Source organism: Panthera onca, chromosome A2, assembly GCF_046562875.1.
Source record: "Panthera onca isolate mPanOnc1 chromosome A2, mPanOnc1 haplotype 2, whole genome shotgun sequence".
Taxonomy (NCBI): Eukaryota; Metazoa; Chordata; class Mammalia; order Carnivora; family Felidae; genus Panthera; species Panthera onca.
Window position 1 is genome coordinate 54,459,467 of NC_138340.1, and position 17,360 is coordinate 54,476,826.

Here is a 17,360-nt window from a genome sequence, read left to right on the forward strand (position 1 = left end):
GCAATAAGAAGATAATACCACTTTGGTACTTTTATCCCTTGCCTGTCATGCCAGAATAGTTTATTCAATATTTCTAGAACCAAAAAAACTTTGGTCTGAGTTCGCTGCCTCCTTCAATTGCATTTCATTTCAATCCCCTTTTTCACTGCCAGGTTTTTCAAAGAAGCTGCCCACACTCACTAATTCCATTTCTCCATCCCATATTCTACTTTCTTATCACTCTGTTATCTAGCTTCCATTATGTTCTAGTGAAATTTCTCAGTAAGATTTTGTTTTGCCAGCATAATGGGAAAAGCACTGAAAGGGTCAGCAAAGAAGTTAGATTCAAGCCCTCAATTTGACATTTATAAGCTCTGTATATTTAAACATTTCATTTCACATCACTCACTGAGCATCACTTTCCTCATTTGTAAAATGAATGGATTAGATGAAAATCTCTAGAGTCTCTACCTCTACTATATCTACAGTTGTATGATTAAGTTCAGTCAATCTTCACTTCAATTTCTCTTTGGCATTTGACACTCAACATCACCTTCATTCCTTTAGTATCTGCTCAAAAGCCTTCCACTTGTGACTTTGTTACCTGTAAACTAACATCATAATCATGACCACTATCTAACCCCCAATTCTCTATTTCCAAATGCAAAACTTCACTTAGCTATTCAGTCTTCACCAAAGACATAATATCCACAAACTCAAACTTACACCCAAACCAACAAAGTAACATCAGCTTGACCCAAATCTTCTATTTTCTTAACAATTAAATTCCTCATTACCCAGGGTCTTGGCTTAAAATCTGTCTTCCTTCTTCCATCTCAGTTTCAATGAATTCTGTTATCTTTCTTCTAAATAATGGACATTCTCCCTTTTTAAATTTCATCATTCATGCCTGATTAAAAGGCTACTACTACCTGTTGTCTCAATCCTGGTCTGTTCACTCTCCATACTATCCAGTATTCTTCTGCACTGTTCAACATGGTAACCACTTACTACAGGTGGTTATTTAAATCAAGAATTACTTTAAATTTAAAATTCAGCTCCTCAGTCACACTAGATGCAGTTCCAGTGCCCAACAGCCACATGTGACTAGTGACTATTATACTGGACAGCACAGATATATTCTCATTCACACACAAAATTCTATTGGAAGGAGCTATTATCTTAGACAAAATTTCTTAGCACACTATTTTACATCATAGGTTTCCTTCTATCTTAAGAACATGGGCTAGAGGGGCACCTGGGTAGCCCAGCTGGTTAAGCATCTGACACCTGATCTCAGGGTCATGAGTTCAAGCCCTTCACCAGGCTCTGTGGTGCATGTGAAGCCTACTTAAATTAAACAAACAAACCTGGGCTAGAGTTCTTTTTTTAAGCTTATTTATTTTGAGAGAGAAAGAAAGAGTACAAGCAGGGGAGGGGCAGACAGAGAAGGAGAGAGAAAATCCCAAGCAGGCTCCAAGCTGTCAATGCAGAGCCTGACGCAGGACTCAATCCCATGAACCATAAGACCATGACCTAGGCTGAAATCAAGAATCAGAGGATTAACTGACTGAGCCACCCAGGTGTCCCCAAACTCTTTGATTTTAGTTGAATTCAAAAGATATTAACAAAGAAATATCTCTTGTTTTGGCAGTATAAGTGCCAAACTTGCTTGGGATTCTCTCTCTCCCGCTCTCTCTCTACCCCTCTCCTGCTCATGCCTGTGTGCGCGCTCTCTCTCCCTCCCTCAAAATAAACTTAAAAAAATAAAATCAAAGAATTTTAAGAAACACTGAAGTCTTAATATATCTACAAAGTGGGACAACAATATTTGTCCTATCTACTTCATAGGATCAAACTGAGTAAGAGGTATGGATAACTTGGATATTTTAAAAAGATTTCATTTATTAAAAAAATTTTCTTAATGTTTATTTTTGAGAGAGAGAGAAAAGGGGACAGAGGAGAGTTAGGAGATTAATGCAATAAATAGATGAGAAAGAGAATGGTAGGAGAGACCAGAAATATGCAAATTGTAGACATATTAAAAAGTGGAGCTAAGAGGATCTGCTGATGCATTAAGAATGAGAATGAGGCATCAAATTAAAGATTTTAGACCTGAAGGATGGAGATGCCAATAAACAAGAAGGAGAAGACCAAGAAACCCAGGGAGGAGAGAGGAAACCAGGAGCTTAGTTTGGGACACAGTAAGTTTGACATACCTATTAGATATCCTAATGGAGATCTGAATACAGAGTTCAAGGAAAAGATCAGGACCGGGAATGTACATTTGAGAACTGTCAACATTTAGATGGTATTCAGCACCATTAGACTAAATAAAATCCCCAAGAAATCCCCAGTAAATTGTACTGAACCTAGGGTACAGCAGTATTAATTAAAATCAGGAAAGGAGAAGCGCCTCAGTGGCTCAATCAGTTAAGCATCTGACTTCAGGTCAGGTCGTGATCTTGCCATTGTGAGTTCAAGCCTCTTCTTGGGCTTTGTGCTGACAGCTCAGAGCCTGGAACCTGCTCGGGATTCTGTGTCTCCCTGTCTCTCTGCCCCTCCCCGCTCCCGCTCTGTCTCTCTGTCTCTTTCAAAATTAAATAAACATTAAAAAAAAAAATCTGAAATCAGGAAAGGAGACTAGGACTGAATGACTAGTGAGGTAGGGGAAAAACCCTGAGTGTGGTATCATGAAAGCCAACAGAAGAAAGTGTTTCACTAAGGATAGAGTCTCAAAGTGCCAAATATTGCTGAAAATCAAGATAATTAAGAATTGATCATTGGATTTAGTAACATAGGAGACCTTGACAAAGCACATGCACTGATGAAATTACAACGCCTATATTTTGAAGTCTTCAAAGCTGTAGAATTAGAGTGGTACTGATAGAGGTAATAGTCTCTCTCACTGCTTACTCCTCCTTTGACTCTTATGGGGAACTACTTTTACTGGTATAAAAGGAGTTGGAAAAAAAGGGAGAGGAGCATCTCTAGGGAATGTGTGTCATTATCTTTTCTATACTCTTCTGGTGGTTGCTGAGTACCATTTGATTATCATATGAGTTGTGTATGTTATTTCTTTATTTGTTTTGAGGACAAAGGAAGGAAGCAGAAAACAATTCCCACTTATCAGCTAAAGAACTATTCCTAACAAGTTTAACGATAAAAGCTAAAAAAATGTTTCAAAATCCCAACTTAGAAACCAGAATGGAAATTCCATTTACACTGTGTCCCTTAAACTATTTTACAGCAGCCTTTTTTGCCCTTGACTTGAGAAATAGGCAAGGTGGTCCTTGAAGCCACTATATTCACAACTGTACAAAGTCAGACACAAATATATTTTATTGTTAATGCAAACTAGGTTTGTCAAACCTAGTTATAGCTCAAATACTGTGTCACTAGTCTCTTCAGATGAATGAAGCATGAATCCTTTTTCTCAGCTTAAACTCTTAAAGGTGTCAGATACCTAACAGTCTCTATATTATCTAAATATCTAAATGTACTTGCTCACTTAATAACAGAGAAAGGGATTCTAAGTAGTGATGTTTATGCAGGAGTGAAAATGACAAAATCTGTAAGGGAAGAATTTTCTAAATCTCCAAGTCCAAGAAAAATGCAGCCAGATCACAAAAAACTTTCCAAAAGTCAGTACAGCTCTAGCATTTATTTTGTGATAATTCTTTCACACAACATATAGCACTTATTAAAGGTGGTAGGTTATCACCCCTTGACACAGAGCTTTATTTATAAAGAGGAGGCGGGGAGAGAATCCTCTATTTTCCAATATGTGCCCAAACAGAAAAAAAGGAAAGCTACTTTCATGGCCCTGACTATTTAAAAGTACATGGGGCGCCTGGGTGGCGCAGTCGGTTGGGCGTCCGACTTCAGCCAGGTCACGATCTCGCGGTCTGTGAGTTCGAGCCCCGCGTCAGGCTCTGGGCTGATGGCTCGGAGCCTGGAGCCTGTTTCCGATTCTGTGTCTCCCTCTCTCTCTGCCCCTCCCCTGTTCATGCTCTGTCTCTCTCTGTCCCAAAAATAAATAAAAAACGTTGAAAAAAAAATTAAAAAAAAAATAAAAGTACCTACAGTTGTAAAATGTGGTCTGGAATATTACCTTATATTTAACAGTTTTAAGTACCATTCCAAACATATTCATATCCATTGTTTATTTGTTCCTAGGAGGTAATAAGAGTAAACATAATGCCATTATAAGATTCAGGAACTAAAGCACAGAGAAATTAAGTGATTTGCCTGAAATCACAAAGTATGGAAGAACTTTGGGTTTCTACTTCTTGGCTCTTTCCATCACATTGAAAAGATGAATTCAGAAAAGTGGATACCTGTAATTAAAGAACCAGAGTAAGGTGCCAATTTATTGCCATTTCTGATTTTTTGACTTGTCTATCTGGGGAAGAAGATAATAGTCACAAATATTCAACAAATATTTATTTGGTATCTACTACACGGCAAGTCTTATCAGACAGGAGATTACTTTGCAGCAGAAAGGAGGCTCGATTAGAAGTAGCCATGGGGTGCCTGGGTGGCTCAGTTGGTTAAGCATCTGACTCTTGATATTGGCTCAGGTTGTGATCTTGCAGTTGTGGGATCAAGCCCCATGATGGGCTCCAGGCAGGGCCTGCTTGGGATTCTTTCTCTTTCTCTGCCCCTCTCCGACTCACTCTCATGTTCTTGCTCTCAAAATAAATAAATAAACATTAAAAAAAAAAAAAAAAAAAGAAGAAGAAGAAGAAGTAGACTAGATGGTGATGGGTGGGGATGGTGGCAGTAAAATGGGAAGAGATGGAAGAAAATAGACAAGGAGACTAGTGACTTTTTTTTTTTTTTACTGTTTTTCATAAATTTGCTCATGAAACAAATATTTATTTAGCACTTATCAGATATCAGATACTATTCTATGTTTCTACACATAGAAGTGAACAAAATAGACAACCATCCTTATCATAAGGTTTATACCAGGGGTGGGGCACATAAAAGAAAAATATACAATGTATCAGATGATACTAAATACAATGGAGGGAAAAAAGAAAAGAAACTGAAGAGATAAGGAGAGTTGGGGGAAAGGTGTGTGTTTGTAAGAAGCAGTTTCACTATTTTAAAGAGAACAGTAAAAACCTTGCTGAAAAGGTGACCTCTGAGCTGTGACCTCAAAGATGTACAAGAGAAATCTATACAGATACATATCTTCCTTGACCTATAATAGAGTTGCATCCCAATAAATCCCATCGTAAGTTGAAAATACTGTTAGGTGGAAAATGGATTTAATACACCTAAATTATCAAACTTCATAGCTTAGCTTAGCCTACCTTAACTGTGCTCTGAATGTTTACATTAGCCTACAGTTGGTCAAAATCATCTAACACCAAGCCTATTTGATAATGAAGTGTTGAAGAGCTCATGTAACTTACTCGATATTGTATTGAAAGTGAAAAACAGAATGGCTTGTATGGGTACAGAATAGTTCTATCAGTTGTTTACCTTTGTGATTGTGTGACTGACTGGGAGCTACCACTGCTGCCACTACCTACCATCACAAGAGAGTGTCATAGTACATATTGCTAACCTGGGAAAAGATCAAGATTAAAAATTCCAAGTATCACTCATACTGAATGCATATGGCTTTCATACATCATAAAGTTGAAAAATCATAAGCTGAACCACTGTAAGTCAGGGACCACCTGTATTTGGATGAACAGCTTTATAGGTACAAGGAAAAGCAAATGCAAAGGAATGGAGGCAGAACTGTGGTACATTTGAAAAATAGCAAAGGGGTGCCTGGGTGGTTCAGTCGGTTAAGTGTCTGACTTTGGCTCAGGTCACAATCTCACGGTTTGTGGGTTCGAGCCCCGCGTTGGGCTCTGTGCTGACAGCTCAGAGCCTGGAGCCTGCTTTGGATTCTGTCTCCCTCTCTCTCTGCCCCTCCCCAGTGCACACTCTGTCTCTCTCTCTCAAAAATAAATAAACATTAAAAAAAAAGTAGCAAAAAAGTAGTGGAGCTAGAGTGATATGTATACAGGAAATTAGTAGTAAGAAATGAAGTAGATGTTAATCTTTATATACAACCTACTATCTCCACTTACTAAGTTCCAAGGTCTAAGTTAGAATATACACAGAATGTACATTATATGCTCTAAAATTTCTTAAAGTCCTAATGGTTGGGGGTTATTGAATATGATGATCAATAACGTCATTTCATAAGACTCAAAATTCAAATAATCATTCACCACTAGCTACTGAGTAGAATGGATCAGATTTCCAACCGTGTCCAAAGAGAATTTGTTGACATCAAACTTTGTGGCTAGTTTCCTAAGTCTTAACACACATACATACTCTACATCAAAGAAAGAATGGGCAGTTATATTCAGGTGTTGTATCATTTCATTGTATATCTTCAAATGATTAAAAAACAGGGAAAAATATTAGACAACTACATTAAGAGCTTGCAGTTAAAATTCCACACAATAAGCAATAATATTAAATGACCAACATATATCATCTCAAGGATAGTTTTCTAGATTTGCCTCTCTGTTCACTCCACAGAAGTTAAGCCATTTACGCTAGCAATCGCATTACCCTGGTTTAATTTCTCCAGAAGAAATATAAACTAAATCTTAGATTTTGAAAGGATGTTCATATTAGAATTCCCTTAAAGCTGATACTGTATTGAAGCTTCCAGTAAAGACAAAGTGATAAGCTTCTTTTGATAAAACAAATGGAAATTTAATGGAAATATCCTGTGTTACCACAAGGCAAGTTCCATTTGCACAGTCCTCTTTTTAACTGATGCATTTTGCAATGGGATTCTGTTACAGGTCTGTGTATAGAGCAAAAGTTAAGTTCTAAGTAACCCCAGGGTGTCCAAAAGAGCAAATTTTCCTTTTAATTTTCTCATGTAAGCCAAAATGATTAAGAACAAATCTGAATATTTCATATTATTTTTACATGCATCTTGTAAACACATATAACAAAATGTGTTTCCTATCTTTATACAGCATTCCCAAAATATGCTTTCAGAATAGTATGATTAAATTAGCCCAAAGAGTTTCATTTAAAGAATTCTTAAAGGGTTAGGGATTCTATACTACAAACTTATGTGTTACACAGAGAGGTTATCTTCAATTTGCATGGATGGTTAGGAGAAAGCACCAAGCCTAGAAGAATACCATCTTTTAACCATTAACCTTTAAGTTAACTATTAGCAATCGTTTTCACTGAAAAATAATGAGCTTGAAATTCATGTCTACATTTTGAACTTTTAACATATTTGACTAGAGCTATTATTTAAGAAAGTTATGCATGTGACAAATAGTTTTAAAAAGCGAGTCTACCTCCTACTCCCAACCCAAGCGTTCCCAGGCAATCACTGTTATCTATCCAAAAGACATACAAAATTATGTACATACAAAAAGGGAGGTGGGTACGTGTGTGTGTATTTTAAGTCACAGTTTTAAGGAACAGTCACTTCTTTTCAAAAATACTTATGGAATGGGGTGCCTGCCTGGCTCGGTCAGGGGAGCATGCAACTCTTGATCCCAGGCCCATGAGCTTGAGCACCACGGTGGATACAGAGATACCTTAAACGTAAGTAATATAGCTTGAAATCTGGAATTGTGAAGTGTCTATTTTTACTTTTTTTTTTCAGGATCACTTTGGCTATTCAAGGACTTTTGTGGTTCCACACAAATTTTAGGACTGCGTGTTCTAGGTCTGGGAAAAATGCTGGTAGTGTTTTCATAGGGATTGTATAAAATGTGTAGATTGCTTTGGATACTACAGACATTTTAACAATGTTTGTTCTTCTAACCCACGAGCATGGAATTCTTTTTCCATTTCCTTGTGTACTCTTCAATGTCCTTCATAAGTGTTTTATAGTTTTCACAGGACAGATCATTTACCTCTTCAGTTATATGTCTCTTATTGCTCTTGGTGCGACTGCAAATGGGATCAATTCCTTGATTTCTTTTTCTGCTGCTCATTACTGGTGTAAAGAAACGCCAACAGCAATGTTTATAGCAACATTATCAACAATAGCCAAACTATGGAGAGAGCCCAAATGTCCACTGACTGATGAATGGATAAAGAAGATGTGGGGTGTGTGTGTGTGCGCCTGTGTGCGTGCTGGAATATTACTCAGCCATCAAAAAGAACGAGATCTTGGGGCGCCTGGGTGGCTCAGTCAGTTGAGCATCTGACTTCCGCTCAGGTCATGATCTCACAGCTTGTGAGTTCAAGCCCCGTGTTGGGCTCTGTGCCGATAGCTCGGAGCTTGGAGCCTGCTTCGTATTCTGCGTCTCCCTCTCTCTCTGCCCCTAACCCACTCACATTCTGTCTCTGTCTCTCAAAAATAAACAAACATTTAAAAAATTAAAAAAAAAAAAAAAAAGAACGAGATCTTGACATTTACAATAACATGGATGGAGCTAGAATGTATTGTGCTAAACAAAGTAAGTCAATCAGAGAAAGACAAATACCATGATTTCACTCATATGTATAATTTAAGACACAAAACAGATGAACATATGGAGGAAGAGAGAAAAGAGGGAAACCAACCACAAGAGACTCTTAATGATAGAGAACAAACTATGAGCTGATGGAGGGAGGTGGTTGGGTGATGGGCTAGATGGGTGGTGAGTACTAAGGAGGGCACTTGTTGTGATGAGCTCTGGATGTTGTATGTAAGTGATGAATCACTGAATTCTACTCCTGAAAACAGTACTGTACTGTATGTTAACTAAAATTTAACTTAAATAACAAAACTTAAAAAATACTTATGGAATGACAGAATAATGAAAATACCATCACCTTAAATTCTTAAATTAATACAGTACTTTACAGTTTTCAAAGCACTTTCAAGTATATCAGCTCATTGATCTTCAAAACTAGGAACTCTTGGTAAACATTTCTACCTCAAAGAATCACCTAATTGAGTCATTTACTATATCCATCTTTCTCAGGAAAATAAAACTCAAATCAACACCAAATGATAGTTGTTGTATACTTAAAAAACAAAAAAAGTTGAGGCATCTGGGTGGCTCAGCCGGTTAAGCATACGACTCTTGGTTTCGGCTCAGGCCATGATTTTATGGTTTCATTGAGTTTGAGTCCCGCATCTGGCTCTGTCCTGACAGTGCAAAGCCTGCTTGGGATTCTTTCTCTTTCTTTTTCTCTTTCTCTCTCTCTCTCTCTCTCCCTCTCTCCCTCCCTCCCTCCCTCCCTCTCCCTCTCTCTGCCCCTCCCCTGCTCACGCTGCCTCTGTCTCTGTCAAAAACAAACAAACTTAACAAAATATATTTTAAAAAAAAAGCAACACACTTGCAAGGAGATTAACTCTCTTCTGTCAGTAGCATATTCCACTGTTCCACATCCACAGCCTATAACTTACCATAGTTTTTAAAATTTAAAGAGTTGCCATACATATATTTCTAAATTAGTTTTTCTGTTTTAGCTGATTATTGCCAATATATTTGAATAGGAGAGCCATTCTCTATACCTTACCTATTCCCACTGCAACCACAATATACAGAATTGATCTCGCTAAAGATCTCACTTCACTAACAGAAGAGCAGTATCAGTCTTCCTAGTTTGGTTATGTAATGCATCAGAATGATCCTTCAATGCTGATGACACCACTACTTGATTTAAGTCTCCTAAAAGTGGGTTAATAATTCACAGGAAAATATAGCATTTAACTGCTGGCTAATAAAAAATACCAACATTGTATTTCCCAGTATGAAACCAGTTTGAAGTAAAAGAGATAAAATTAAATAAAAATGGCCTAAAAAAAAAAAAAAAAAGAGAGATGTTGTGCACATTTCCATGACTTAAAAACATCCATCCAGTACAGACTCCCTTGCCTATGTGTTTGGGGTTTCAAGCTGCATATAGTACCACACTGTACTCATATAGTACTTAACATTAAAAGGGTTCTTTTAAAAGATACTTTTTTAAAAAACTGGGTAAAATCTGTATAAAATTTACCACTTTAGCCTTCAAAATAGTTTTTAAATGTTTGAGAGAGAGTGCACACAGGCACACAAGTGGGGAAAGGCCAGAGAAAGAGGGGGACACAGAATCTGAAGCAGGCTCCAAGCTGTCAGTGCAGAGCCTGACATGGGGCTCGAACCCGCAAACCACGAGATTATGACCTAAACTGAAGTTGGACACTCAACCAACTGAGCCACCCAGGAGCCCCAGCCTTTAAAATACTTTTACAAGACCCTAATTAAGATGGAAATGAAAGATCGTTCTTCCTTTTGATAAGAATACATTCACAGAAAAATTATGTTGAGTCATATATATTATCATCAAGTCCTAAACCCAAAAGAAATCAGATAGAAATTCAAAAGAAACTACTTTTGAAAAAGAATGTTTTTATTAAGAATTCAAATTAGCATCAATACCTCCCGAAATCTTAGGTTTCTTACGTGGATACAAAACTGATATCAAGTAATAGAACACTACCAAATGTAGGAAAGAATAACAATTTTAGACAATAATATTTTCAAGTGCTCTGCAAGTATGGATTAAATAATTTCAACAAATCTAAGGGAGAACAGGAGGAAAAAACCCATATTAATCTCTTCACAGGCCAAACCAAGATATAACGATATGATTGTTTATCTTCTAAGTTTTTCACCATATAAGAAATTTTAATATAGAAAGAGAAAGCACTCAAACCAAGTAGGAAAATAAATGTGGTATGAATTGAAAAAAGAATCAAGTCATCATTAATTTGTTGTTATTTTAATTATCTTTGACATGGAAAGTACATCCTGTGTTGCTATACCTGTCCTAAAGAACTTAAGCCTCCCATAAAAATGTGAAAATAAATGTGAACCCCAAACTGAGATAACTATTTACATCCATATCTAGAAATGTAAAGCCCAAGTTATTATCTTAGAACAAAGTGTATAGCATTTATCTTTCATTTTAGAAGGGTCAGGAAACATATGTTCATATTTTCTTACGTATGCATAAACAAATAGGGGAAGGATAAATAAGAAACTGGTTGCCTAGGGTGGCAGGGATGTAAACCATCCGAAAAGACACAGTTGGAAGCAATATTTCACAGGTAAGTTTTAATTTTTGAATTTATGAAAATCACTACCATTCAAAAGTAAAATAAAAGGGGAGCCTGGATGACTCCGTCAGGTGAAGCATCCGACTCCAGCTCAGGCCATAATCTTGTTCGTGAGTTCAAGCCCCGTGTCAGGCTTTGTGATGACAGCTCAGAGCCTGGAGCCTGCTTCAGGTTGTCTCCCTCTCTCTATGCCCCTCCCCCACTTGCACTCTGTCTCTCTCTCAAAAAATAAGTGAACATTAAAAACTTTTTTAAAAAAGTAAAATAAAAGGGTGTAAGATTTCACTAGAATAGTCTATCTTAAAACCATTTTTCAAAGCCTCCTCAGCTTTTATCATACCTTCTAAAAAACTGAAGCTTCTGGAAAAAAATAATTTTCTATTACCGATTTAGCACAGAGGCTGATACGGGGCTTGAACTCACTAGCTATGAGGTCATGATCTGAGCCAAGATCAAGAGTCTGATGCTTAACACACTGTGCCATCCAGCTGCCCATCTATTACTGATTTAAAAGATTGGAGAGCGGTGGTTAGAGCCAGAGTGACTTAAGACCTTCTGATTGTATAACTCATTGTATTTCATCTCTTAAACATTATTATAGAAACTCAGGAGTAACTTTTTCTTCTTAATAGAAGTTTTTTAAAAGGCAGTACAGTCTAAAGGTTCACATAAATGCATGCAGTTGAGCTACAAACTATATATAATATGGCTTTATTAAATCAACTATCTTGTTCAAATCAATGTTTTTCTAGCCAAAGGAAAAAACTTCAATTGCAGGAAACACTTACCAAGTTTGATAAATTTAAATCCCATTAGATACTAATTTCAACTGCAGGGGAAAGAGCTGCTCTAAGGAAGTTACCCAAGTTACTAACTATACTGTTTTCTATCACCATATATAAACATATGGAGAAACATCAGTGACCACGACAGTAGACTGACTAAAACACCAGAAGTTTAGGGAGATAGTTGGTAGGTAGATACAGAATCGGTTTGGAATTCGACCTAAATTTGAACCTGACTCCACCTCCTGCTGATCTGGGCAAATGCTTTAGCTTCTCCAAACCGACTTCTTTAATGACAAAATGAAGTTGATACCACCTAACTTGAAGTTTCACTAGGAGAATTACATGGTTAAGTCCACATTGGCAGGTTCCAGACTATTCTGACTAGCTCAGGTAGAAGACTTAGGGCAAAAAGAAAAAGCTTTCCTTAGTGAATATTTTTGAAGTCACATGTGAGAAAACTATGCAGAAAGAAAATAATCTAGGGTGCCTGGATAGCTCAGTTAAAGCATCCAAACTTCTGATTTCAGCTCAGGTCACGATCTCATGGTTTGTGAGTTTGAGCCCCGAGTAGGGCTCTGGGCTGACAGTGCTGATGGAGCCTGCTTGGGATTCTGTCTGTCTGTCTGTCTCTGTCTTTCCGCCCCTCCCCTAATCTTGTTCTCTCAAAATAAACTCAAAAAAATTATTAAAAAAAAAAAGAAAAGAGTCTAAAGGGTAAAGAAAAAACTCTACTGGGAGTCAGGTAACTGGGATCTAGTCAAAAAGAGTAAGAGAGCATCCTTTTTAAAAATGAAGATTTTTACTTCATCTATATCTTAGTTTACTTCCTCCTTTTACAAATTCAGATGTGAACATCCATTAGCCTAGAGGAATCATCTAGGGAAAATATCCAGTGTAAGTAAATATGGCTATCAAACTTAAGATAAAAAGAATCTAAATAGGTTTAAAATCACTGCAAATATTTATAAGTACTTTTTTTCAAAAATTTTCCAACAGAATTTATAGAGGATCACATGAGTACTTCTTTTTGTTAAAATAGGAAATTGCTTTTTAAAATATGAGATCATCTTAAGACAACTGTATACCTGTGGAAGATTATTTCTTATTGGCAAAAATACTGATTACTAAAGTTGGAATCATATGAAATTGCCATTATTCAACTGTTTCTGACCTACAACAACCTAATTTCACTTTCAGTGTTCAATGTGTGCCAAAAATACCATACACTGGGTTAAGACAGGTCCTGTGATCACAGGTAACATGGGTTTAACTGAAAAGACAGAACAGAGGTACAGTGCATTCACTGCAATTAAAAAAAGAACACTATTGGGGCGCCTGGGTGGCTTGGTCTGTTAAGCGTCCGACTTTGGCTCAGGTCATGATCTCACGCGTGAGTTCAAGCCCCGCGTCGGGCTCTGTGCTGACAGCTCAGAGCCTGGAGCCTGTTTCGGATTCTGTGTCTCCCTCTCTCTCTGCCCCTCCCCTGTTCATGCTCTGTCTCTCTCTGTGTCAAAAATAAATAAACGTTAAAAAAAAAAAAAAAAAAAAAAAGAACACTATTGACCTAACTATTAATTTCTCTTTCGTATATCAGCACCCATGTAGACTGAAACGATTAAGAATATTATTTTTTCATATTCATTATTGGACATATACTATATATTAAAGTCATATGATAGAAAAGAAATTTCCTTAGATTTGATCCTAATCATTTAGTGTAGGGCCTAAAAACCACCTTAAAGTGGAGGAGAGGGGTGTTTTAAAAAAAAAAAAAAAAAAAAAAAAAAAAAAAAAAAAAAAAAAAAGGAATTGAAAGAGGTAGTTACCTCTCTGAATGTTTTTTATATAATGTGCCTTTTATTTCTTCATGTTACAGAGAAGATGTGCTCCTAATTCTACCCAAAAAGTGTCTTTTCTATAAATCACAGCCAGGCATAAAGCATATATTATATAGTATAGTGTGAGAAGAGTACAGTTCAAAAAGTAATTGGGAGAGAAATATTAGTAGCAAAATACCTAGAATGAATTTATTTTCTAATTAGAAAATTATCACCTGGCTCTGAACTATTTCAGACACTCTTGTGCAGAAAAATCACTGTCCTGAGAACCTACACATCTGTTTTTTAAATGTAGTACAAAATTTGGAAATATATAAACTAAAGGTTGTTCAAAGAGAAACAAAAAGTGATTCTTTTTATTGTTTACAAGAAACCTGGAGGCTTCTTGGCCCACCACCCCCAACACACATACCTAGAAACCTAGAATTAGGGGAAGAGAAGCAAGGGAAATGTATTTTACTACTCATAAAAAGTCCCTTGTTAGGCTTGGCGATCCAAGAAAAGAGATGAAATTTGACATGCGGATGGACCCAAGAGCCTTGCTCATTTTTGCCTGAATGCACACATTCTACACTGAGGTCACCTGTGAGGAACTGAAAGGTTTTCCCTTAAGATAATAACACATGTCAGGATTTCACAATTCTAACCACCAAGAAAGTGAAGAATGTCTACTGATTTACTATTTGTTTAAGCTTCTGTCTGCAGGGAATGATCTGTGACACAATTCAACCACCAAGTGCTACATTTTAAAAACAGACTCAAGAACAGAATGATTTTTGAAATAAAGCTCAACTCTCAGCACACCTCTTTCCAAACTAGATTCTGCACTAGCTAAACAGAGAACTCCATGACTGACTGGTCAAGAGGGGGTTGACCACGGCCAGGGCTGACTCAGAAAATCGGCAGTCCCTCTTCCAAGAGAGCTTTGCCTGTTGTTGTTGTTGTTGTTGTTGTTGTTGTTTAGGTTTGTTTTCCCTAGGTTAATAGAACTTTTCCCTCAAAATGGCACAAATGAAACCTGCTTTTCAAGCAGAACTCTGTAAAAATTTGATTTGTGAGCCCACTGGTTACTGCTTTTCACACACTCCTTCATTAAGTATGCGGGTTTCTTAACTGCTCATTTTAGTATTTTCACACAGGTCTTGGCTTCCTGCACTGTTTTATGGAAGTTGTCCTCGTTTTATACTCAATTTCGCACAACCGGACGGATTCCACAGACCAATAAGGCTTTCTCGTCTTGGTCAACAAGCTGCTAGATTAATTGCTAATTAAAGATGCACTTTTTTTATCCACTATTCTCTTTCGCGCACACCCTCTTGGAAACTGTACCTCAGAAGCAAACTGTAACTTCCTCCAAATTCAGGGAGGACAGCTTTGGTTTTAGGAGAACAAAATCTGGAGTTGGCAGCGCAGTCAGCCTGAAACCTTTGTGTCTGTCAGAGGAAAGAACAAAAGGCAGCGCTTCCTCCCCCTGCCCCTCCTTGGCTCTGGAGGAAGGCAGGCTTGACAGAACAGTTCTAGAGAAAAAGGAAACCACGCCGAACCTAGGAGAGTTTCCCCTAAACAAACACACAAAGCTACCCAAGCTACCCACCTTGGATAGCTGCCTCCTGAGGCTAAAGCGTTGAACCATGGTCACCCTGAGTAATCTTCAGACAAAGCAATCCACGAAGGGAAGGGTTTGTTTTTTTTAAATAACAGCTTCCTGGAAAACTCGGTGGCGAAACATTCTGAAGACTGTCACAGAAGTCCAAAGATTTTCCCTGGGAGTCTTAGCAAACTTGGAACCACTTCATTGTTCCATCGGGAGATACCGCAAAGCCTACGTCGGAGAGGGAGAGGGCGGGCGGACGGCGGCAGGGAGGGGCGGAATCCTGGAGCTGCTTCGCCCAGTGCCAAGCTCGGCGAGCACACTTCCTGTGAGTCAGCCTGAGGGGTCCGACACAAGGACCACCCCTTCGCTTCCCACCAAATCCTTAGCCCGGGATGCCGCTGCGGTGCCACCTGAGACTCCGGCGGGGGCGGGGGCGGGGACGGCAAAGGTGGGGGGCGGGGCGGGGGGGGGGGCGTGCGGACCTGATGTTCTGGTCTGTGTGGCGGGGAGGAGTGGCGCGCCGGGGTTAGGAAGCATCTGCCTCAAGCAGAAACCTGGCAACTGCAACAATTCCCCCCACCGTCCAGCCCTCCCGGCGGAGGAGGTCCCCCGCAAAGAGCGACACCCCCTTCTCAACCTCCACCTCAGGTAATCTGCTGGGTGAACCAGGGGGATGAAAGGAGGTGGCAGAAAGCCCCGGACTGTAGCAGCGCTGCTCCGGAGACTCCTCCCAGCTGGGCTCGGCAGCTGTCCGGCTTTGTCTAAGGTAATTGGCCAAGCCTTTCCTCTTATTCACGGGGAGGAGTCCCGCCTCGGGAAGGAATGTCAGGTGCAGAAAGGCATACTTCGTGGGTGACTTCAACTTCCTCACCAAGCAAAACAAACGAAGGCTGCCTCCTGAGGTAACTGCATTCTCCCGTAAGAACGATGTAATTTTTTAAAATCTACACACATAACAAAACGAACAGCTCAGAGTGAATAAATGTAGGTAGAGGTATGAAAATGGCAATCCTGAGGGCAGATGCAAAGATAAAAAATATTTTGCTAGCGTTCGCCAGTCTCTTCCTATTTGATTCTGCTTCCAGATAATCAACGTAAGGATAGATTCATTTTCGTGAAAATTTCTGCTCCTCTCTGAATTATTACTCTTGAATGATTTTAAAAATGGACCAGAACAGAACTTGTTGGCATATATTAATTTTCCCTGCTCCAGTGATTCTCAATTCCCTGTAAACGGCATAACACCTTATGCTACATGTAGCCTTTGTTGGAATGAACCTACTATGTGCAGTCCCTGGGTTAGGCATTTCAACTCTTCAGTTAAGTAAAGCAGGAATATTCTAAAGCTTCAGTATTATCATGAGGAAACCATATAGTGTTACTACCTTTTTTTTCCCCTTTGGGCAAGAAAAGTAAAAAATTAATTTGAAAAGCCAGATCTTAATACAATGGTTATTCACAACTATGCCCTTGTCATAGACTACCAGTTTCAAATATCACCAAATATAATGTACAATTTTTAAAACTTCACCTCAAATATCACACACACATTTCATAATACCTTAGGAAGAGTAGAAAAGATGTACCGGAGTCAAACAAGTAACAGGATGCCACAACTCCAAAAAAGTCACTGTAACCAAAATGTATACATAAAAATTATATTCCGAAAACCTTAAATGGAAAAGGGTTGAACATATTTAAACTTTTTCTCAAATTCCAAAGCTAGGAAAACTTTGTGACTGAAAGCAAAGACTCCTTTATATGTAATGCTCAGAGTATGCAACGTAACCTAATATTTAAACTGACTGAAATTTAAGTACAAGTGGAAAGTAGGCTGATAGAAAACCGAGTTCTGTGTGGTTTTTTTGTTTTGTGTGTTTTTAAATGGTGTGAGGACCAGTACCTCCATTTTTCCCCCTATACAAAATGAAACTGAGTACTCAAAAAACTCCTGGGAATGCAGGAAGACCTAATGAGATACTGGGGTGGAAATAATGAAGTTCCTTACAGAAAGACATACTGTCTCAAAGATAAACATGAGGTGTTTCTGATATAATCAACTA

General features: G+C 38.3%; 1 protein-coding gene across 9 annotated transcripts in view; it reads right to left on the reverse strand.

Moving 5' to 3' along the window:
* TMCC1 (transmembrane and coiled-coil domain family 1) overlaps positions 1–17,360 on the reverse strand; it is a 252,409-nt gene that overhangs the window by 105,688 nt on the left and 129,361 nt on the right. Inside the window, exon 1 of one of the 9 annotated variants that reach the window (XM_078442730.2) lies at positions 15,298–15,690. The exons of the other annotated variants lie outside the window; for them this stretch is intronic. Coding sequence (XP_078298856.1) covers positions 15,298–15,336 — 39 coding nt within the window. The 5' untranslated portion in view covers positions 15,337–15,690. Of the gene's footprint in view, positions 1–15,297; positions 15,691–17,360 lie in introns of those variants that run through there. 9 annotated transcript variants of the gene reach the window in all.